Source organism: Alosa pseudoharengus, unplaced genomic scaffold (assembly GCF_046254945.1).
Source record: "Alosa pseudoharengus isolate Yale_2024_CS ecotype anadromous, Long Island Sound unplaced genomic scaffold, YU_APseudo_1.1 YU_APseudo_1.1_scf_5, whole genome shotgun sequence".
NCBI lineage: Eukaryota > Metazoa > Chordata > Actinopteri > Clupeiformes > Clupeidae > Alosa > Alosa pseudoharengus.
In genome coordinates this window covers 13238149-13262065 of record NW_027468837.1, presented here as the reverse complement: position 1 = coordinate 13262065, position 23917 = coordinate 13238149, and the positions used below count along the sequence as shown (strand labels likewise).

The 23917-nt window shown below is 45.2% G+C and overlaps 2 protein-coding genes across 2 annotated transcripts in view; one reads left to right on the top strand and one right to left on the bottom strand.

Moving 5' to 3' along the window:
* The window catches only part of ncoa3 (nuclear receptor coactivator 3), a 43397-nt gene extending 25550 nt beyond the window's left edge, over positions 1–17847 (top strand). Inside the window, exons 7-24 of the mRNA XM_076268721.1 lie at positions 303–477; positions 789–971; positions 1966–2052; positions 2311–2454; positions 3362–3509; positions 5091–5662; positions 5991–7219; positions 7511–7640; positions 8090–8251; positions 8496–8711; positions 8886–9000; positions 9147–9318; positions 9484–9885; positions 10384–10485; positions 13639–13897; positions 14441–14621; positions 14968–15151; positions 15373–17847. Coding sequence (XP_076124836.1) covers positions 303–477; positions 789–971; positions 1966–2052; positions 2311–2454; positions 3362–3509; positions 5091–5662; positions 5991–7219; positions 7511–7640; positions 8090–8251; positions 8496–8711; positions 8886–9000; positions 9147–9318; positions 9484–9885; positions 10384–10485; positions 13639–13897; positions 14441–14621; positions 14968–15151; positions 15373–15384 — 4473 coding nt within the window. The 3' untranslated portion in view covers positions 15385–17847. The remainder of the gene's footprint in view (positions 1–302; positions 478–788; positions 972–1965; positions 2053–2310; positions 2455–3361; positions 3510–5090; positions 5663–5990; positions 7220–7510; positions 7641–8089; positions 8252–8495; positions 8712–8885; positions 9001–9146; positions 9319–9483; positions 9886–10383; positions 10486–13638; positions 13898–14440; positions 14622–14967; positions 15152–15372) is intronic.
* A 2291-nt stretch (positions 17848–20138) lies between these two features.
* On the bottom strand, positions 20139–21346 carry LOC143104604 (DNA-binding protein inhibitor ID-1-like). The gene is made up of 2 exons (XM_076268723.1): positions 20885–21346; positions 20139–20683 (listed from the first exon to the last, which is right to left on the bottom strand). The coding sequence occupies exons 1-2, from the start codon at positions 21236–21238 to the stop codon at positions 20648–20650; spliced, it is 390 nt and encodes a 129-aa protein (XP_076124838.1). The 5' UTR covers positions 21239–21346; the 3' UTR covers positions 20139–20647.
* Between the last annotated feature and the right edge of the window lie 2571 nt (positions 21347–23917).

The following is a 23917-nucleotide window of genomic DNA, read 5'->3' as shown; positions in this document are numbered from 1 at the left end:
ATCTGTGGAAGCAGCAAAGTAGCTCCAGTGCCAACAATGACCATATAGAATAGTTCCTCATTAGCCTCCATTAGATGTGACATACGTAGGAAATTATCTTGAGTTAAATGTCCTTTCCCTTAAGTAGACGATGGACTTACTGGAGTGCTATGTGTTGAGACTAAATGTTGAATGTACTTTGGTGATTATTTTGACAATATTAAGATGAATCAAGTGCTGAGCCACTCCGATTATTTTTATCTCTTGGTTTCTCCGCTAAGTGTGTTTTCTGTCTCACCCTCTCCATCTTGTCCTTCTCACAGGCCCTTGACGGCTTTCTGTTTGTGGTGAACCGCGAGGGCAGCATCGTGTTTGTGTCGGACAACGTGACCCAGTACCTGCAGTACAAGCAGGAAGAGCTGATCAACACCAGTGTCTATCACATTCTGCATGAGGATGACCGCCAGGAGCTGCACAAAAACCTGCCCAAGGGCAACGGTGAGAATGTCCATCTAGACCTGACGCACACACACACGCAATTACATGGTTGTTTATGTTGACATATGATACCTGTTTATAACGCACATGCATTTAAAGACCATTGCTGTTTTTATGTGTTATAATTGTGTTTTGACAGCATATCTGAAGTAAACACATTGCTCACACAACAATTGTTGTGTTATTTCTGGTATCTGCTCTAATACCATTTTCAATATTTGCCCCTCTGTAGGTTGTTGTAGAATTGTTTTATTGCATTTCCAAGAATCTGCACTAAATTTGTGTCTGTGTGTGTCTGTGTGTGTGTACAGGTCCCAGCGGTCCGTCGTGGGGTCCAGGGGACGCCTCGCGGCAAAAGAGCCACACGTTTAACTGTCGCATGCTGGTGAAGTTTGGCCAGGGCTCGTCTGAGGAGGGCAGTGGAGGCCAGCGCTATGAGACCATGCAGTGCTTTGCCCTCACACAGCCCCGAGCCATGATGGAGGAAGGAGAAGGTACGGCTCTAACACACACACTCTCTCACACACACACACACACACACACACATGCACACACACACACACATGCACACACACACACACATGCACACGTGTGTGTGTGTGTCTCTCTGACTCTGTTTTACGGAATGGTATTGATTCATGCATCTACACTCTGAGTCAGAGGGGCTCATCTTCCACATGGACACTTAGTCACTCATTGATTCTCTCCGTCACATCGCTCAGCTCCTCACGATGGCATGCATTCAGTGACGTGCGTACGAGCGCTCTCACACGTCCTTCTACACATACTCTTTCCCTCGCCGTCATGCTCATAGAACCTCCAGCTATTCAGTCAGGCATGCTTTCTCAGTCACATATTTAGCTACAGTCAAAGCTTTGCGCTTACTTATCTGTCTACGATATTTCTTGTGCAAGCTATTTATTCAATCTTGTCTCTTAGAGGCTTATGAAGCTGGAGCCTGTGTAAATGAGGTTGTGGAGACTCTTGAGACTTTATTTCCAAGAGTGTAGAGGCAGATTTAATGTAAATATATCGTCTTGCTTTTGCTGCCTCCATATATTGATCTTTTGTTAGACCAGGCCTAGGCTGGTAAAGAGTATCTTGGATATTGAATATTTCAATGTGGTAATATGCTGGCAGCATGGAGGGGAGTGTCTCCAGGATGCTGGTTTCACTGTTAAGCCTTCATGAGGTGTCGTGGGCCTAACTTGACGAAACATCGGTGAATGGGGGTGACCACTTGATAACCACAATGAGATACTGCATACTGTATACTGATAACCACAATGACATACTGCATACTGTTAGACGGGCCATTTGTCTTGTGTCGGTGACCATTGGTTGGCAGATTGGTGGTTAGCGTGCTTTTTTAAGTTAATTTGGGCAGGGGCTTCTGAATGTGTTTTTACCTTAGATTTTGGCACAAGGGATTATAACATCTAATCCTGTGTATTAATGTGATGTGTTTTGTGTGTGTTTTTTATCCAGACCTGCAGTCGTGTATGATCTGTGTTGCTCGACGGGTGAGCGCAGTGGAGTGGACCGAGCGCTTCATCACTCGTCATGAGCTGTCAGGTGAGTTGTTGCCATGGTAGCGCTTGAGTGTGACCCCATCATCAGGACATCAGCGTCAGTCGTGACGATAGCAGACAGCGTCAAATGTAGCCATGGATACAGCACCCAAGGCTATGACGATTACTGGACCTCTTTGCCAGAGGGTCTGAATTTGATGATAAGAACCTGAGAAGATTAGGGCTTTTTTTAACTATCTACCTCCCTTTTCCTTGCCATAACACTAAAGTGTGTGTGTGTGTGTGTGTGTGTGATTTCCAGGTAAACTGGTGGAGATTGTGGACCAGGCTTCCCTCCACTCCACCATGCGTCCAGGCTGGGAGGACCTGGTGCGACGCTGCATGCAGATGTTCCTCCACCGCAGCGAGGGCCAGCCGTGGTCATACAAGCGCCACTACCAGGAAGGTATGCAATCCAAAAAAAACACATTCACTTCCTGAATAATCTTGTGTATTCAAAGAGATAGAGACACTTTATTAATCCTGAAGGAAGTGTTGGCATCCAGTAGATTTTTTATTTTTTTTTGCCTGAAGAAGACCCAGCAGGGTCGAAACGTTGCCTGTTGTGCATTAAATATATGGGAGTCAAAAGCAGTGTTGCGGACATTATATATTTTTTCATCCAGTAGATTACCATACAAAACAAGGAAATGCACATTCACAACAATAAAAAAGATTATTAAATCACAACTGTGAAATGAGTCTATTCACCATATCTACAGGGAATTGACACTAAACTGAATAGGTATGTGGCAATGAAGTGTCTGTCCATGGAGGAAGTGCAAATGCTGAACAATGATTCACAGTGCAACAGTAATAATTACTGCACATAATATAAAATACATAAAGGTTAATTTACAGACAGTAATGGAAAAAACTAAACTGAAATATACAGCTTGTTGATAATTATATAAACAAACACTAGAAATAAATGCTTAAAACAGATTGTAATGTGCATAGAGGGTAATGTATCCATTAACTGTCTGAATGTAGTTTGGCAAGGTAGGGCCAGAGAGGTAGTGAATTTTCTCCCCACTACTTCTGTCAAGTTGAAGAGCTGAATAGCCTCTGGAACAAAATACTTGAGCTTGACTGAGGAGTCACTGAACATGCTTCTCTGCCTGGTGAATGTAGCAGAGCCAGCTTCCCTTCTCCTATCCAGTCTACTGGCATCCCTCTTCCTAATGCTCTCCTGCTTTTAACCCCATTTTACTCCCTGACTCGCCTTGTGTAGCTAAAAGTGCATCAATATTAAAAGCTAGAGGAAGTACTAAATGTTTGGCTGTGCTCCTCTTGTGCTCCTGTCCCTCCAGCCTTCCTCCATGGCCGGGCTGAGACCCCACCGTACCACTTCTCGCTCTCGGACGGCACGCCGGTCACCGCTCAGACCCGGAGCGAGCTCTGCCGGAACCACGGCACCAACGAGCAACCCACCTTCCTCTCCACACACCTGTTGCAGAGGTGAGTCACCCCACGGCCAGTCAGTAGAGGAGTGGACCAGCCGCAATGCTTTTGTCGGTCTTGATGGTCATTTTGATACCATAGATTTAATAGAGACCCAGTCGGACCAATAGTATGAAAAATCAGGAACAGAGTTTATTTACAATGATGCGCATCAAGGGAGAGACTTCACTTAAAGATACATCAGCTGCTCTAACTAGACAAGGAAATAGTTAGGGTTTAAGTATCCTTCCAGGCTGACGGGAGATGGCGTTGGTCATCCCATCTCACATGGACTACACTGAATCAGACTCTGATTAGTGGCAACCTGGCAATCTGGAGCAGATAGCTACTGACGCAGCCATGCAGTGCAACAGTGAAACACTGCAAAGTCATAATATTCCTGCTTATCTCTAAACACAGTCACACAGAGATATACACAGGGACAGTACAGATATCATAGTCATTACATAGAATCATACTTTTAGTATCAAAGTGACCCACTAATGAGAAATGCAGAACATTAAACCACATATTGAAATATTGGACATAATGCAGAACATTAAACCATATATTGGAATATTGGACATAATGTTCTATTCCACTTTCTCTCAGTCACCCTTTTTCAGCCTTTATGGATGGAACATTTCATCAAATATTGCCACTATATACAATATAATTGATTATACAATTGTTTCATTAAAGTTAGTCAGATCCAGTTAGCAGTTACAAGCAGTTATAAGCAGTTACATGACTAGATTTAACTGATTTCTTCATAAGTTGTTAAAAATAGCTACACATGATTAGTGTACAATAACAACCACAGTAAATCAAAAAGAATATATTTGGTCAATCCCCCTAAACTATTCAGAAACTCGTATATATCATTTCTATATCAGGTTGGGATAATCCCATTGGTGTACCACCTTTTCAGATTATCAACCGATTTAGAGGCATCAGGACATAAATCACATATACAAAAAATAAGTTCTGAATCCAATACTCTCAAGTCCCCCTTTAAAAGACTTGAAGCCTTTGACACCAAACAATAGCACACATTCTGATTGAATCAAGATGAGCCTACTAATTAACTGAGAGTAATGCAGTAATTGTGTCTCTTTACCATGTGTATAATACTTAGGCAAAGCTGAATAAACCAAAACACATAAAAAATGTTTCTCAACAATTCTCAAATAGAAGCCAGTAAAGGAAATGAATCAAATTAAACAACCTGGTTACATGTAAAAATTGGCCCTGACTGTCTTGATTTCTCACAGGGTGTGAAAAAAAAACCTCTCAGTCTTTACGTAGCCTCCAGCAGGACATTTTAATAAAGTATTCTCAGTGATTTAATTTACAAGGAGCATTCAGATATGATGTTATCACAACCCATCTTCTCAGTGGTCAAACTCAAAATGGTATGCCTAAAATGGTGGTGATCACTGCACCTGACTTAGCACTAGATAAGATTGTATTGTTCATATCCCGCTTTTATTATTGATATTTCACCTTTTTTATACACTGCCTCTTCGTGCTGCTTGCATTTGCATTTTGAAAACGCTAATCTGATTCTGTGTAATTCTTTTTGTTTTCCTGCCACAGGGAGCAGAATGGGTATCGGCCCAACCAAGGAGGGGTGATGAGGCCGCAGGGCATGGGCAATGCCCACCCGAATGCCCAGATGAACATGATGCCCAATGGGGCAATGGGTATGGGTCCCCACAGGGGCTATGGGATGAATGAGCAGAGGCACATGGGACCCAGGGGTGGCCCCATGTACGGTGTGGGAAACCGGATGAATCAGATGAATTCAATGGGTCAGATGAATCAGATGAACCAGATGAATCAGATGAATCAAATGAACCAGATGAATCAAATGAATCAGATGGGACAGATGAATTCTATGAACCCCATGGGCCAGATGAATCAAATGAATCAGATGAACCAGATGAACCCAATGGGTCAGATGAATTCAGGCGGTCAGATGAATTCAGGCGGTCAGATGAATCACATGAATCACCCGGGCATGCAGCAGCCTCAGTTCCATTATGGGATGGGCATGACGAGCCCGTTGCACGGCAGCCCTGGCATGAATGCCCCTCAGCAGAACATCATGGGCTCCCCACGGGTCAGGGGCAGTCCCAAAATGGGCTCCAGTCCTTTCTCTCCTGGAGGTAGGTCATCTTCCTCAGCATATTATCTGTGTCTGTGTCTCTGGAACAGCTGTGCCCCTCACAAATCATCAATGATTCAATTGATGCTGCCTCTTTTATATTTTTTAATTTGGGTCATTGTTGGAAAAATAAATCAGAAAATCAGTCTTTTCTATTTTGTTTTCTTGTGTACACATTTTGAGAGTTTTCCTGCACAAATTAGTATGTACTGTGTGGCTGAATTTGTGGTCAAGGCTTTTGTCTGAGGTTTTCAGACTCTGACTTTGACGTAGACAAACGTCCACTGTAGCTGATGTCTGATATCTGCCCCTCCCCCCTCTCTCTGTAGGACTGCATTCTCCTATGGGGTCAGTGGGCGGTGGTTCAGGCGGAGGCTCAGGAGGTGGCAGCTTCTCCAGCAGCTCTCTGAACGCCCTGCAGGCCATCAGCGAAGGCGTGGGCTCCTCCTCGCTGCCCTCCACGCTCTCCTCGCCGGCCCACAAGCCCGACTCGTCCCCCAGCAACCCTGGTGGCCCGCACGGTCCACATGGCCCGCATGGTCCGCACGGCCCGCACGGCCACCCCCATGGCCAGAACCCCAACCAGAACGGGCCCTGCAAGCCGGCGCCGCCACACTCCGACTCGAAGAGCCCGGCTGCCGCGCACGGTGGCAACGCGTCCGAGCAGCCGGCGCATCAGCACACTTCGCCACCAGAGGGCACCGTGAAGGCTGAGGGTCAGCAGTCCTGCAAAGAGAGCTGTGGTGGAGGAGGAGGAGGAGGAGCAGAGCCCAACCGCAGAGTCCCTGACAAGGCAAACCACAAGAAGCTCCTCCAGCTCCTCACCTCCCCCACCGATGACCTGAGTTTGGGAGGCGCAGGAGGAGGAGGAGGAGGTGGTGGAGGTGGCGGTGGCGGTGGTGGAATGGGTGGCCCTGGAGGTCCTGGAGGCCCGTCCCAGTCCTCTCAGTCTGGCCGAGCGTCCACACCCATGGGCATGGATGCCAAGGAGTCGGCGGGCATGACCAGCCCGACCTCGACTGGCGTCTCCTCCTCGTCGTCGGCAACTTCCTCCGCCTCTGGCGCCATGCAGTGTCCCCACCAGGGCTCTGGGGGCGTCTCGTCCACGGCGGGCCTGGGCGGCCCCGGCAACCACTCCACCCACTCCCTGCAGGAGAAGCACCGCATCCTCCACAAGCTGCTGCAGAACGGCAACACCCCAGACGACGTGGCCCGCATCACGGCCGAGGCCACCGGCAAGGTCCCCCTGGAGGTGGCCGCTGCTGCAGCGGCGGCGGCGGCGGCGGCAGCTGAGGCCCAGAGAGGAGGAGCGGCCGGAGGAGCAGAGGTGAAGCAGGAGCAGCACAGCCCCAAGAAGGAGAAGACCCACGCGCTCCTCCACTACCTCCTCAACAAGGACGACTCCAAAGAGCGGCCAGGGGCCCTGGACAGCAAGCCCAAGCCAGAGGAGCTGGAGGGTGGAGGGGGCTCGGGAGCGGGAGCGGCACCTGGAGCTGGCATCTCCTCCACCAACACCGCGGGCATGGAGGGCAAAGTCAAGATGGAACAACCAGATGAGGTAAAGAAAAGGCCCCTCAAGATATGTTCTAGATAGAAATTTCTGGTTACTTTTTGTAAAAGTGTAAATTGTGAATCTAGAAGTGTAAATTCTTTGATATAATTTGCAGTACATCCTAGGATGTATTGGTGTTTTTTTAATTGAAATGTAGACATTTCTATTATTGGAGTTCATGTGGAGGTGAACTGGCACAGTAGTTTTCATTGATTGTACTCACACTGGAGGCTACATTGACTGGTTTGTTCAGAATTGATTCGCTGACCCATTGTTACTCTCGTCTCTCTTTCTTAGCTGGACAGCCTGGAGTCTATCCTTGGAGGCTACCGGAGCTCTGCTGGAGGGATGTTCAGGGATCATGGCAACGCAGGAGGACCAGATGGAGCCAACAAGCAGGGCAACGGACCTAACAACAGTGCCCATGGTAACCACAGAGAGTACATGTAAACACCCGCAGTCCAGTTGCTAGATCTGGAATGGCCAACTATTGACGATTTATCGCTATGCTACACTATGGCCTAAATAATTTACAGTTAGGGTGGTTCATGTGAAGTTATTTAAACTACTTGATAGCCCATTTGTCCTTCCCTTAACAGATTGATGTGATGGACAGTTTTTCAATTCTAATTAAGATTAATTAATTCTAATTATTTCTCTAATGATACTTCTCTAATTCTAAGATTTGGGTCATAAGTGCACAGGAAGTATATTCAAGGATTCAATTTTTCAGAAAGCTTTATTGTTTATCACACAATGACAGAAAGTCATCTTGGCTTGGGTTAGGGGACTGTTAAAACAGAAATGAAAGAATATTTTAGAGGCACATATTAATATATAATCTCGCTTTGTGTGTGTTTTGTGTGTGTGTTATAGACAGGGACGCCTTGTGTGGGGGCCCAGCGCAGCGGACCCCCTTCCAGAGGGCGATGTCCGTGGACAGCAAGCCCCCAGTTGGCATCGGGGGAACCGGCCGCAGGAGCGCTCCATGTCCTGGCCTGATCAAGCAGGAGAGTGCAGACAGTGCACTGAGCATGGGTGAGTCCCCCTGCTGGACACTGACGTTAACTGCACTCTGTCTGCAACGAGGGGCAGAGGGTGAAAATACTAGATAGCACACATCTTAAATGTCTTAAACGTGGAGGCAATATCTATGGGTCTTGGTGGTCAGTACTCACATTTGTTTATCTTTATACATCTATGGTTTCAAATCCAGGCTGAATTTATATGATTTGTTGGTATATAAAACTGTGCTGTGCTTTCTGTGTGTCTTGTCTTTTAGGTGGCATGAACAGAGGCATGGGAATGCCTCAGCAGCAGCCCATGGTGGGCCCAGGCGACTGGGGCATGCAGAGGTCGAGTGCCAGTCCCATAGGCCCAGCAGGGCATCCAAACATGGGCCACCACCCTAAAGGCATGATGGGAGGGCCCATGGTAAACCGGTCCAACAGCCTGCCGGCCCCCCGCTCCATTCTACAACAGCAGCTCATGGAAATGGGTAAAGAGCAGGATATGTTCTAAGAGATAAGAGGGAGGGGATGTAATCATATGGCTTTTGGATATCAAATTGATTTGGTGAGGGTTGATGGGAGTTGTGTTTCAGGTTGGCATGTAGTAGATATTAGTCCCTTCCATTCACTCTGCTGTTGTGTTGTGGTGTTGCATTATGTAGGTCCTAATGATGTCCACATGGGCATGAACGCCTTCAGAGGACAGGGTCATCCGTCCCAGTCGCCCTCCTGGCCCGAGAGAGGCATGGGGATGGACAGACCACCGACCAATAACAGGTGAGCCTCCACCCCACCGGCTCCAGGGCCTCAGCATGTGCGCCTTGAGCTCTTAAATGTGTGTCGCGTACAGAATCAGAGATGATTTCATTAGAAACTGCAGTCAGACCGTTTTATTAAAGTGTGCGTCCTTGTGTGGTGTCCAGGCAACAGTTTGGTAATCCTCTGGACGAGCTGCTGGTTCCCCCTTCCACCAGCCAGGGTCAGAACGACGAGCGTGCCCTCCTGGACCAGCTGGACTCGTTGCTCAAAAACACAGATGTCATCGCACTCGAGGAGATCGACCGCGCACTAGGCATCCCTGACCTAGTCAGCCAGGCAAGAGAATTTGGGTTGCTCAGGGATCTGTTTGCTTTCTCAGAGTCCCTATCCATTGCAGTGTTCAGGGAGTACTTTGGCAGTATTTGCCCCCCAGTAGACGTTGCCCCCCGTAAAATCACAGTAGATCCACCTGATGTAACTCCTCTCCCTCTTCCTTCACAGGGTCACGGAGATCAGCAGCAGCCGCCACAGCAGCGCCAGCCCCATCCGCCCCATCCGCCCGAGTCCTTCTCCGGCCCAGAGCCCCCCATGGGGATGGAGGCCAAGCCCATGTACAGCCAGGGCTACCCAGGGCCTCCCTCCGGCATGGGGCCCATGCAGGCCGGCTACGGGCCCGGCGGTGGTCCCAGCGGTCCTGGCGGTCCTGGTGGTCCCATGCCAGGCCAGTCTGGTGGGGGCTTCAACCCCATGATGAACCAGATGGGCCAGCAGGGAGGCTTCCCCGGCATGGGCCCCATGGGGAGCATGGGGGGGCCCCCGCGCGCCAACATGATGCATCCGCGCATGATGAGTGCCACCAAGCCGCTCCGCATGCAGCTGCAGCAGAGGCTACAGGGACAGCAGGTATGGAACCCTGGCCTACATGCTGTTACTCAACTCCCAGAACTATATACACACACACACATACACACACTTGCAATACAGTTCTACACTCATGGAACTGCATGATGTTACTCAACTCCCAGAACTATATACACATACACACACACATACACTTACTTTTTGCAATACAGTTCTACACTCATGGAACTGCATGCTGTTATTCAACACAGAGAACTAAATGCATGTACACATACGCATATATACACACACTCGCAATGCAGTTCTACTGACATTCCCAGCATCACACTCATGGAACTAACTATTCTGCTATAATTATTCTACTGGCATCACACTTTTTAGTGTGATACGACATGCTGCCTGTACTGTATGCATACAAAGCATAAACAAACAGGCTAAATGGGATGCCAAGGGCCAAATAACGCTGTGTTCAGAATGCATTTCTGTCGGCATGGAGACGATGTATGAGATGCTGATGTTGTGCCTTCCTCCCTGCCCCAGTTCATGAACCAGAACAGACAGGCTATGGCCATGAAGATGGAGGGAGGCCCTGGGGCCAACCCAGCGCTGAGGCCGGGCATGCAGCCAGCAATGGGAGGACAGGTACGAGCAGGGGTAACACGTTACAAGTAATGCACATGAGTAAAAATACTTCTACTCTTACTCAAGTACATTTTTGAGCCAGTAATCTACTCTTTACTCCGCTACATTTTCAATTGCCTTTCGTTACGAGTACAAGTTTAATGGAGGAGAAAGTACAGAGCACAACGGCGTGGAAGAAAGGAAATAGCTACAGAATGCATTGCTACGTTTCCCCGCGATTATAAAAGTAACGACTGGCCTATGTAGCCTACTACACGGAAGTAAATGTTCTATATATCTTAACAGCTCAGTTAACACAATGATGTCCTGCCAGCTGTTGCATCTTTTGGTGAGACTACCAGAGTAGCAACAGGACGAGGGGTATGACATGACACGGAAACTTTCGCCTATATTCATTTCTGGCATTTTCCAGCATTGTTCAACAATTACATTGGACAAGGAAAATAGGCCTACAACTTAATTTACAAGCAAAGCAAATGCACTGTAAATCGAGTACACAAGTTAGAAAAAACCTAGCATTCGTTTATGTAGCCACAATGTTGCAGGACATGACATGAGATGGTCGGCTGAGAAAACAGATAGCCTGCTCTGTCGCTGAGTGGATATGCATAGGCTATATGTAGCCTCAATATAGGTTTATCCATAATATAGCCATTGTTTTTAGGTGGCATTGTCTGTATGGTGAAGTTATAACCAGACTTCTAGCAATGCAAAGCAGAAGAATCAGCTGGCAATGGATTGGAAGTGACTGCTTTTCAATCCATAGCCACTTAATGCTTATTCTAGCTATGACAACATAGCCTACAGAAGTGTGTTAAATAATAATAAAGTATAGGGATGTCCGATATTGGCTTTTTTGCCGATATCCGATATGCCGATATTGTCCAACTCCAAATTTCGATTCCGATATCAGCCGATACCGATGTCGATATGTGGGTTATTTTTCCTCAAAACTAATTTAGGTAACATCACATATCTCCTGTTGTGGAATTAACACAACATGCTTAATGTTATTGTGATGCCCCACTGGATGCATTCTTGAATGCAACAAGGCTTTCCAAATGTTAACATTGTCTGTGCAAAATAAGAAAAATACTTCAACTTAATTTAGGGAAAAAGTGCCATGTTTATTTTTTATTTTTTAATTGTCTCAAACAACAGTTTGGATTACACTCTCCCTGAGATAATTTTGACAATGCCCACAACAAATAGGGCAAATTTGAAAACTCAATCACCTTAATTGAATGAATGCACAAATATGAGTCAATTACAATGTGGCAAGCAACTATACTGCACAATTTTGAAAACATTTGTTTGAGCTACAAAAAATACTTCAGGCTTGAGGTGAAGTACATAACGGGCCATATCCACAATCAGGCTTGGAATTTCACCATTTTAGGGGCAAGGCCACTTGGCCTTCAGTTGGGCATATTTGGTGGGGGGCACAAAGGCCACATGTCAGGGCACCAAGGCCAAAGTTAACTATACAGTAGTAGGCTATAAAAATGATCAAAGTTGTATTCACTGCAGTAGACCTGCATCACTGTATACAAAAACATAAAACATGACATATTACATATAACTGTAAATCATCTGATCATCTAATATTTTCAGATATCTAGGCTATATTTAACATTTATTTTACATTTGGCCTGTTATGAAATCATGTATTGAACAATTTAAGCACAGCTCAGCTTTAAGAAACTCAAATAGCCTAGATGCATGCTTAGCATTTTGTGATCATTAAGGCTACTTTCACAAACTCTTACAGTCAGCTGTCCTCTGATTTACTGATATCTATGCGACATTTGTAATATTTGTTTTGTATTTGGCCCGTTATGAAATAATGTGGAACAATTTAAACACAGTGTAAAACTTAAATCCCAAATTTGGAGACATCCATGTATGTTGAAATTTACTGCAAATTCAAAACGGGATTAGTCTGGAACGGCTAACTGTACAGGGGACTGATGTACACCTTTCTGTTCGGTAAGGTCTGCTGTTTATTCTGATATATGGTTTGTCATATGTTAAACGAAGGGTTCTGAAGTATTCCACCGAGATGAATGGATAGGGAGATGGACGCAAAACCTTCAGTAGAATTTATGATTGAATGGTATTATTTACTTTTCTCGCGAACCGTTCACCACAGCAATTAGCGGCTAACATCGTTTAAAAGCTGAGAAAAAGCTCTTTCATGTGATACTTGTGATGTCTGTGTGATGAGTAGGCTACTTCGCGAGTAGTTCAACTGAGAAGAATGGGTTAATTTGGACGCACTTTCTTGCGCTGTCACTTTCTCCACTGCGTAATTTGGCCATAGGTATATATATCGCTATTAGTAGGACGCAAAGCAGAATATTTAAAGAAGGGGGCACCAAGGCCACCGTGGCCTGTAAACCTCTGATTTTCAAAGGGGCGTCACGGCCAACTCAAGGGGCTACGACGGCCATGGCCAATTCCAAACCACAGACATAATGTTGAAACAGAGCTAGCAAGTTTGTTACTGCAGCCATCCACGCTTGTTTGTATGCTTCAAGACGCAGCTTGATGAGGTCATCATCTGTGCGCCGGTAAACGCTTCAGGAGCGCATAGGCACTATTTGGGTGTAACCTGGTGTAACGCAAGCATTATTTTATCGGTTTTAAGGCAAAAAAAATCCGATAACGATATTAACAGATATTACATTTTTATGCTAATATCGGGCCGATAATATCGGTGGGCCGATATTATCGGACATCTCTAATAAAGTATATTAAATAAAATATATTTGAATTGTGCTGTTAAAATATGTTTGCCTATATGATTAGCCTACCGAGGAGAAAAGCAAACAGGTGTAAAGGATACTTTTGTATTACACTCACAGGCTTTTACCAATTCATGACTGATTTAAATAGATATAGTAGCAAAGTAACTCTGATATTTCATCTTACAGTGAAAGCTAGTTGGTCTGGGTTTGTGGGCTCTCATTTTAACACTCTTCTTGGCCACATTTTTGGCAAGTTGAACTCTGTCATCACAGTGGCTGCTATGTTGGTGAGGCTGTGTTGTCAGCAACACCCCCCCCCCACACCCCCCCATGTTTTACATAACTTCCTGAAACTGATGTGAAATGACTGATCTCTGCTCCCCTCCCTCCGTCTCCCCATCAGCCTGGCTTCCTGAACGCTCAGATGATGGCCCAGCGCAATCGGGAGATGGTCACTCTCCAGATGCGCAGGCAGAGGATGATGATGCTCATGCAGCAGCAGCAACAACAACAGCAGCAGCAGCAACAGCAGCAGGGAGGACCGGCCACAGGCTTCAGCCCGCCGCCCAACGTCACTGCCCCCGCTGGCATGGACAACCCCATGGCTGGCCCCCCCATGAGCCAGCCTGGCCAGCAGCCCTTCCCCTACGGAGGGAACTACGGTGAGGAGCCGTAGATCTTTTTATTTTCCCATTTCCCCCGAATTGCCTCAGTTACTCTTTGTGAATGGCAAATGGACTATCTATATATCGCTTTTCCACTCCTCCGAGCACTCGGAGCGCTTTACAGAGTAAAGTAATGCCTCACATTCACCCACGCATTCATACACGGATACCAGAGGCTGCCATGCCAGGCGCCAACCTGCACATTGGCACATTCAAGATGTGCTGTAGGCACGCAAAACCCTTAAAGGCTCTTTAATGAACTTGAAATGAAATCAGTGGAGAACCTGACAGTACCTTTTTAAGGACTTTCCATTCGGGATATGTCAGTTACTCTTTGAAGAATAGAATCTGGATGCTCTTTTCTCATTCTATACATTTTATACCGCTTGGACTCTTTCCATCCTTCTATCTCTCTATTTTCCCTTTCTGTCTCCTTTCCTGCATGTACTGTATGCTCCATATAGTCTTTATTCAGCATCACTGTTCTGTGCTTGTTTCTTCTGTAGACTGACACGGTGTCTGTCTGATCTCTCTGTGTAGGAATGAGCCAGCAGGGTGACCCCTCGTTTGCGGGCACGGCTGGCAGCCCTCCCAACAGCATGATGTCAGCACGCATGGGAGGACCTCAGAATCCCATGATGCAACAGCACCCACAGGGCGGTCCCATGTACCAGTCAGCTGACATGAAGGGCTGGGGACAGGGAGGCATGCCCATGAACAAGTAAGTCAAATTCAGCAACCTGTGTGTGTGTGTGTGTGTGTGTGTGTGTGTGTGTGTTATAATATGATAATATATTACTGTTGCTATGTACATAACATTTTAAAATGAGAATGTATGTGTATTGCTCTGTGATAGTCTAACATGGGGTTAAAGCATTAATTTGTACTCGTACATTGTACATGGGGGACCATTTTTTTTATTTTTTTGCATTACAGCACACACTCCAGTCTGTTGGGTTTTTTTTGCAAAGAATAGAAGGTTTCAGCGATGTGACCATAGCATTGTAGTGACTTCTCACTTATGGAGCAACATTGACTGACCATTCCCCTCCCCTCTCTGGTTTTAGCTCATACCCTCAACAGCAGCAGTTTCAGCAGCCCGACACCGGGGGGCAGTATGGAGGCATGATGATGAACGGAGCCATGCAGGGCCAAGCCAACGGAGCAGGCGGCCCGCCGCAAATGGGCCCGATGGGCCAGATGGGGATGAACTCCATGGGCATGGGACGCATGCCTATGGGCCCTGACCAGGTACGGAGACGCCACAGTGTTTGTAGAGTTTGCATCATGTGTTTATATTGGAGAATGTATGCGTGCATGTGTATGTATGTTTGCTTAAATTGGTTAGTGTGTGTGTGTGTGTGTACATACACGTGTATTTCTATCAAATGTTTGTAGATGTAGTTTTGGGCAGGTTCTGTTGCTCTCTGGTCCTTCTTTCCTGACCCCACATCTCATCTCCCCTTTTACAGAAATATTGCTGAAGTTGTGATGGCCAGCAGCAGGGCACCCCACCTCCACCAGGCCTGGGCACCGCTGCCTCATCGGCCGAGCTCTGGGTCTGTCTCATGACCAGCCTTTCGAGGGAAGCCTCTGCAACTCTTTTCATCACAGTTCTATGTGAGAAACAGTACCATGAACACACGCACGCGCACACACACATGCATGTGTTTGTGTGGGTAAGGGTGTGTGTGTGTACTTGCTTTAGTCATGGGCAGGAGTGTTTCCCCAATCAGAAGACTGCTGGAGTCCGACGTGCCGCATAAGCTCACAGATTGACATGCAGTGTTCTGCAACGTGACAGCGGGGTGGTGGTCATCTTTCGCTCTGGATGGGTCATGGGGCATGGTACAACTGGCTATGGTTGCACTTTATCGGACATTTACCGCAAGGCTGGTTTGTAAAAGAATTGTTGCAATATTTCTTAGTCCTTGTTTTTTTCCTAGCCTTACAGGATGATTTGGTGTGTGTGTAGCGCCGGGTTTTTAAGACATACAACTCTCACTCTCCAGCTCTCTTTCTCTCTCTTTCTTTCTTTCTTTCTTTCTTTCTCTCTTTCTCTCTCTCTGTCTTTCTCTCTGTTGAGCCCCATCTTAAACCATTGGGAGCTGTAAGCACAGGTAACTCAATATTATGCAGATGCAAGCAATAAAAATCCTGTCTCTGAGTTTCTGACTGAAACTGTAAGGCGAAGCATCATGGACTCAAGGCAGAAAGGTACTGCAGTATTAGACATCAAATGTTTGTCATCTCTCTCCTCCTAAGTAAGAATTGTAAATATGCTACAAAATGTATCATACAAAATGTTATTATTTTGTTCTATCTATAGCTTTTTTTTGTTTCACAGATTATAGGGCTCTGTCAAAACCTCTCCCTCCACTTTGTTTATTTTAGGCCAATGCTGTATTGATTTGGAGTTCTATTTTCATTCTAATTTGGGAGAAAGAGTGAGAGAGCAAGCCATGTTTTTTCCCCTTTCCTTTTAGATAAGGCACTTTTCTTTCATGTACATTTAAGTGTGTTCTCTCTTCCGAGCTGAGGATGGCTACTGTATATGACGACCTCATGCTAAGGACATTTGTTAAGATGGGGAACTCTTGGGAGAGATCGGAGGGAGGCCAGTTTCCCACTATATGAAAGCTACGTAGCAAACGTGTGGGTGTGTAGACAAGTTTGCGTGTTAGTTTGTCTGTACAAAATTCTGTGCGTGTGTGTGTAGGATGTATATGGTGCTGCAGGCTTGTGTTCTGGGCCAATACCCAAGCTTTGAGTTCTCAGCCAGTTTTGGTGGTTCTGGCTTGTGGCGCTGATGAACATCTACTTGTGAACGCGTACCTGTCTGGGGCTCCAGCCTCCCCCTCCTCCTCCTCCTCCTTCTTCCCAGCCCTCATAGGACCACCACAGTGCTAGAGACGGACACAAGGCCAGACAGTCTTCGTTCGTCTCTTCCCCCCCCCTTTCCCTCTCTCTCTCTCTCTCTCTCTCTCTCTCTCTCTCTCTCTCTCTCTCTCTCTCTCTCTCTCTCTCTCTCTCTCTCTCTCTCTCTCTCTCTCTGCAGTTCGGAGCCATTTATGTGTTTGGGGGATCCTCAACTGGGAAATTAGATTTTTTTTCAGTTTCAGTTACAGTACCAATATTACCAATATAGAAGACTACCCATATCATATAAGCTGAAAGAATGAGATTTTCTCCATCTCCCCCCCCCCCCCCCACACACACACACACAATCATCTTCATTCTCCTTAGCTCTTCCTGAAAATAAAATATAGCTATATATATTTTCTTTTCTTTCTTTCTTTTTTTTTGCTGATGAGTCTTTGTAAGAAATCTACCTGCAAGAAAACCATGCGCAATCCAAAGATCTTTTTTCAATACTTTGACAAACTTATGACATTGACTGTAATTTGTACCTAGGTGCTTGTGTGTATGAGTGTTTGGGTACACATCAGATGAATATATTGCTTTCATTTTATGATTTTGTACCGTATATGGTTTGTATACACTTGTGTAACTGTGTGGCCAGTGGCTCATCTATGAGCAGAGTGTGGTTGGAATGGGACATCTTAAAATGGTAAACGCTGAGATTTTGAACCATTTTACAAGCTCAGTAGGGTGTGAGGAGAGAGTTGGGAGTGAAAACTCTTCAAACATATCAGTTATTTTACTCAGATCTTTTTTGTTTTTCTTTTCTTCTTTCAGGAAACATTGTTTTGTGTCTTTATCTTAATGGCTTGAATGAGTATGATGAAGTATATTTTACAATGAGAAATCTGGATCACATACTTTCTCTACCGTTTTTACCGTCATTCTGGAAAGGAAGTGTTCATTAACTTAAGTAGATATGATGAGAAAATATGCTGTCATTTTACATGATATGAATTACAATGCCCTTTTTTCTGTCTCTTGATGTTCATATTGATGTAAATACAAATTTCTATTTAAGCGTGGCTAGTAGTGTCTCTCCTTTGCACTGTTCTATCTACACCCAGCCTACACCCATCTCAGAGGAAACTTAACCAAATGTTACCCCATACTGAACAATATGAATGCATGTCATTATGCACTTTTTACACTACTTAAATTTGGTGGACGCATATTCAAAATGCATTGGAGCCAATGCTGAGATTAGGACTATCAGAACTAATTAAATGAGTCCGACATCCACACCTTGCACAGTGCAGGCTGCTCTGACATATTTGTGCAGTCTATCTGCCATGAATTTCCATAAAACTGTTTAATAACAGACTCATGTCTGACACCTCCATGAAAGGAACACTATTAAAAGTAGCCTACAGTACATTGTTACCCCTACAATGAAACACTTAACACTGATTAGTCACAAATATATGCTCCATCAGAACTATTGTACATTATCAATATTATTGTGTTGTGTCTAAAGGCAGTAGGCCTACCGTATTATAGTGTACTAGCGACGGTTCAAAATCAGATGCCTTTCACCACACCACCAGAGGTCGCAGTTGTGTTTTTAAACCCAGAGCCAATCCTATAGAGATAAAGATCTGTAAATTATCATAAATTGAATTTTAAATTTGATGTGGGTACATATGTTTATATGCGATAAATTATGTTTTGTGAGAGTGTCGTAAAAACACAATAGCCTGAGCTTTATAGGTTTTGAAGCTGGTCAGCCATAGGTCTAAAAACCTCCACTAGGGGGAACTAGCCTACATGGAAGAGATTCACCATAGGCTATTAGAGGAGCTGCTATATTGATATTCATTACCGTAGGCTTACACTGTAATGAAATGTTATGGTCATATTGTTTGTCGTGGTGTTCACGGACACAATCAATTATCGGCATATAGCCCAGGCTACTTATTCATGTCGCTTAAGGATGACAAGCCTAATAAGATTTTATTTATTTATTTTTTAAGAGATTATTCGCATGGAGAATTGTTATTGTCGCTATGCATATTAGACCTATAGCCTACCTAAACAATATGGCACGATTGAATGTGGGGTTGGCAAGGATATAGGCTACATATAGGCTACCCACGGCTGTCGAATGCATGTGCGTATTTTTTTTAAGTAAGAAAGATAGACTTAACAGACAAAGTAAAGTAATGCTGCGATATTATTCTGCAAACAGAAAATTGTCCATAAAGTCATATATTGGTTTCCATCGAAAAAGACCCTATTTAGAATGAAGTGAACAACATGGGCTTGTGCTTGGAGGCAAACCGGTGGCTCTCTAAATGGAGGAAAAAGTTTTTATTTAACACAAGGTTGTAGTATGTGGGACTGCTACACAGAGAGAGAGAGGGAGAGAGAGAGAGAGAGAGACTCTCTTGGCTGCGTTCCCAGCCCATCTGCAGCCTGGCTTGCGGATTACTGTTTGTTAATGTTTCAATCAGCTGTGTGCCGAGGAATGTGCAGCTATTTAACCTGAACTTCCCCAGGTGTGCGGCGGCGCCGCTCAGTCTGGGCCCCGGCGCCCTTCCCTGCCCTTGGCACAAAGCTATCACACAAACACAATCACACACTGGCCGTGCCTCACTGTGCGAGGGCTGCAGCTGCGAGAACCGCACCGCAGGGAAATAGGGAAAACATTGCACTAGGGAGAGAGAATAAATCTTACAACGGACTGCCTTTACTTAGCCTACGCTGGGGCCGGGTTAACTCCTGCGCTGCCGGGGATTAATCACAACGTGTCTATAGGAAGACCTGAGAGAGGGTCCATAAGGGCGCTACCGTTATGATTGATTATTTTGATAGTGACCTAGTTTATTAATGAAGCTTAATTCTTTTGTTTTCCTCCAGTAGCCTACACGAAATGTATTTATTTCCCACCTTTAATAGGCTAAGGTTCATATTCACATTTCACACCTAAACATTGGGATTAGAGGTTAGGGCCTAGTTTACAATAATATAGGCCTACCAACTGAAAAGCCTGTTCATTTTGATTATCTAGGTCCAGTTGGCTATTAAGCACTGGGGCTATCTGTTGACTATCAATGGAATGTTAAATGCCTAGACTGAAAATCAGATGGATTGTAATTTGGATAAATGATACCAATTTAATATTTAAGTCATGATATGCCCAAGGTTATTATTTCTGTAGGCCTAAGCCTAATGCCCATTTAATAAGCTTGTTACGGGCTACCAGGACTATGTGTAAAGCTGTAGCACTGTGGAAGACCCAAACATTAGCCTCTTTAGATATTCAAAAACAGTGATAGTCTAGGCTACATGAAAAAGGATTCCGTTGAGTCAAGGATTACAATAATTTTGTTTTAATAAAAACACATTTCAGATACATTGTAGAAAACACAATATGACGTTCACATTTTATGTCATTGTAATATACAATACACATTTTCGCTCAGTAATCTGAGAAATTGACCTTTTCAACCAAATAACGTAGGCCTACTAACAATTTTGACGTGTATAAGCTACAACAAGTAACTACTCTGGGCCCAATAGAAGGAGGAGAGCTGGGAGACAGACGTGCTGAGGGGCCATGGATCCCACGGCTGCGCACAGCAATCTATTGATTTGTTCCCTTTAGGCTGCTCAGGCTTCTGTAGACACTCGGGCCGCATCAACTTGGTCCTCTGATCGTTCCTGGGTCACAGGCATTACAGTCTTTTACTCTAACGCGGGAATCTGTGGATTTCCCTACTCAGTTCAAGGTTGTTCGAAGTGATCAAGCATCATCATCACTCTGCATCCTTGTTCAGTTTTGCCCAAAGCTTGTTCTGCTGGGTGTTGGAACGGTAGCATCTTCTAACGGCACATGATTCTGTCATCCGAGCATCCATTCTGCAAAAAATAAAGATAAACAGGTCAGTGTCAAGTCCCATCGTAGCGTAATGTAGGCCTGCCACTTCTTACAGCATGACAACAACAGTAGGCTAGTCAAATATGCTACATGACACAGGCATACACTTCACAGATTAGGATAACCAGCTAACAAGAGTTTTGCAGCTCGTCTTTTATTCTAGATTGCAGGCTGATATTCACCTCAACAGAAATGCTGGCAAGTTCTGCGTTGAGGGTGGTCAGGGGTGTGCGTGGCATGCTGCTGCCTGCCTGGCGGCTCTTGCCCGGCTCGTCCAGCTCGATCTGCAGGTCCCAGATGTAGTCAATGACGTGCTGTAGGATCTCCACCTTGCTGGCCTTCTTGTTAGGAGGCAGCGTCGGTACGAGTTCCTTCAGCTTGTTGTAACAGTTGTTCATGTCTTGCAGAAAGGCGGACATCTGTTCGTCCAACAGCGGGATCTTGCATATGGTGAGGCTCTGGTCGGACAAGCAACGTACAACGTCCTCGCCGCCAACCTTGCTCTTCAGCGCGCAGGTAGGTCCAACAACTTTCATTTTGGCTGTAGTAGTTTTGGTGATGACCAAGTTCAGAGATGGTTGTTCAACCAATTCGATTGTGATTTTAATCCGCAAGAAGAGTTTCCAGAAACGCTGTATTGACAGCTCTGTATTTTGCCACCACGCGCACATCCACTATATATCAGCGCCGGGACATTGAGGCGTGACAAAGCAACTCATGTTTGCACTTTCCGACCAATAGGAGGACTGTATTGCCGGCGGAGGGACCGCCTGCAGTCGCGCTCTCCGCCAATAGGGGAAAAGAACGGGTTATCGAATTTATAATCTGTAGGGGGATGGTGTTACAAATGGAAACAAATGTGTGTCTTTTACTAGTGATGTGTGGAAATCCAGCTGCCCATAGCTTGGGGACTCTGCAGGTGTAGAGGGTGCCCGGGGGTCGGGGGTGGGAGGTCCGCTAATAAGGATGAATAGGTAGCTATTATTACCTTTAAATTGGTTATCCTGCATTACTTCCATGAAATGTAAGAAATTGAGTTCTGAGAAGAAAACAGCATTGCTTGATCACTCGTTCCATCGTTTACTTTCTTTTCAACAATGTCGTTTGTGCTAATCTCTAATTTATTAATATAATGAATAGTTTAATAATTTGCTTACATTTTATAGTAGCTAATGATAGGTTAATTATTAGCTTACTTATGGTTATGGATTTGGCAGACGCCTTTAGCCTACTTATTCCTAAAGATGCAGACAATCTAGATCCTAATTGAGCCAGATGTATTTACTATTAGATATTAATTAGGCAATTTAATAATACATATTTCTCAAACGTCACAATAACAACAACACTATTTATATTCATTAGTAGGCTAATGTAGCCTAACATTTGGGTCTGTCTGACAGTAGCCTATAAGAAAAAGTAAAATAGACATGCTTTCTTTCTGTTGCTTTAAGTACTTTTTCTGTTGGTAAAAAAGGGAGTCCCTGTGGTCTCACGAAATTCTTTCACATGGTCTCCGTGTGTGTGTTTCGCCTTGAGTGCACACACGCTGATATTGCATAGCGCTGCTCTGAATCTTCCCCAGATTGTCCAAACAAGCCCTAGCAGACTGTCAGGCGCCAGCCCCGTGACGTCACCCATTCATCCCTGCCCTGACGCCTGTCAGCCTGGCGCCGCGCGGGCGGTCCCCATAGCAACTACAAACAACAGGCTGGGCTCCCCCCGCTCACCTGCACAGCGCGGACCCTGAGAACAAACCGACCGCCGTGATCATTATTCATTTATCACTTTACTCCCTCTGATGAGATTACCGAGGCGCGCACCTGCAAACGGCCATTGTCGCTAGTTTGCCTGAGCAGATTCTTTTCATAGAGAGGGGAAAAAGACAGTTTCCCTCCGGAAAGAAGGGGAGTGGATGTAGACTTCATATGCCAGTTCCTTTTTTTTACTCCCTGCGTTCCAGAGGCTCTAAGGATTTGGTTTTGGTTACATTCCGTAACACTGTAGGCTATACGTTTTTACGCAGCATTTTTAGATCTTTAGAAAATTAAATGGCAAAAAGAAGTTACAGTAAAAAGTGTGCTCTCCCTTGGAAAATCTTTTTACAAATATATTTACATCTTTATTTAATCAATTTACAAAAAAATAAATACAATAAAATAGCATAAAACATGAACATCAATTTATAACATATGTAGCCTACAGCAATGCACCAGTGTAAGGATAGTGTCCTGAATTAAGAAATGCAGGACACTATTCAAAATAATTTTTTCAGACTTGGTGTGCACAATGCATCATTGTAAACTGTCGGCTATCCCTAAAAAGCAGACTAGCCCATTGCATTGGCAGCCACTTGAGCCTAGCAGTGCTGCTGCAGGCGGCTAGTGTCCAGCAGGGTCGCAGCTGACAGAGTTTAGGGAGGGCAGGGGAGGCGGCAGTGGGGTCGGGGGGCAGAACAATGGAGGCAAGGCTTGTGGGAGAGAATCTAGGCTGGAGCCAGTGAGTCTGGAGCCCCCTCAGCTCACTCATCCAGCTTTTGTTCAGCTGCAAAAGCTATCAGCACTTCCTACTGACACCAACAATAACGCCACACAGCTGGGCTCTTTTAAGCTTGTTTACAGCACATCAAGGCAAAAGGAGAGAGAGAGAGTGAAAAAGACAGGGAGAGGGAGAGAGGGAGAAAAGAGGGAAAAGAAGAGAAAGAGATGTGGGAATAAGGAAAGAAATGTGAAACATATTAGATGCAGAAGACCCCCTTATAATACCACCAACCACACACACACAGCATGCTCCACCCTTATAACGGGTCATTAGCAGAGCTTAAAAAGTTACTTCTACTTAAAATGTCTGCTTTGTTTTTCCGTCTCTCCCTCCCTCCCTCCCTCTCCATCTCTCCCCCTCACTATTGCTGTTTATTTTTGTCAGAGAAATGTGGTCACAAGTGAGAATTGCCTTGTTCGCAACATCGTGGCAAAAGTTCAGAAGAAAGCCTGCATGCTCGGCGTCAACGTAGACTTTAAGCTCCCAAACGTTGTTTTTTATAAAGCCTCTGTGCCATGCTGCATGCAGCCCTCCCTCTGTAACTGCCCTGTGTCCACGTGGAGGAGGGAAGCAGGAGAGGCCGGTTACGCCCACTCTTTATCACATCAGAAAATAGATCCACAAAAGCCTGGACAGGAAACAGGCAGCAGGAAAAGTTAGTTTAGATCTTAGGG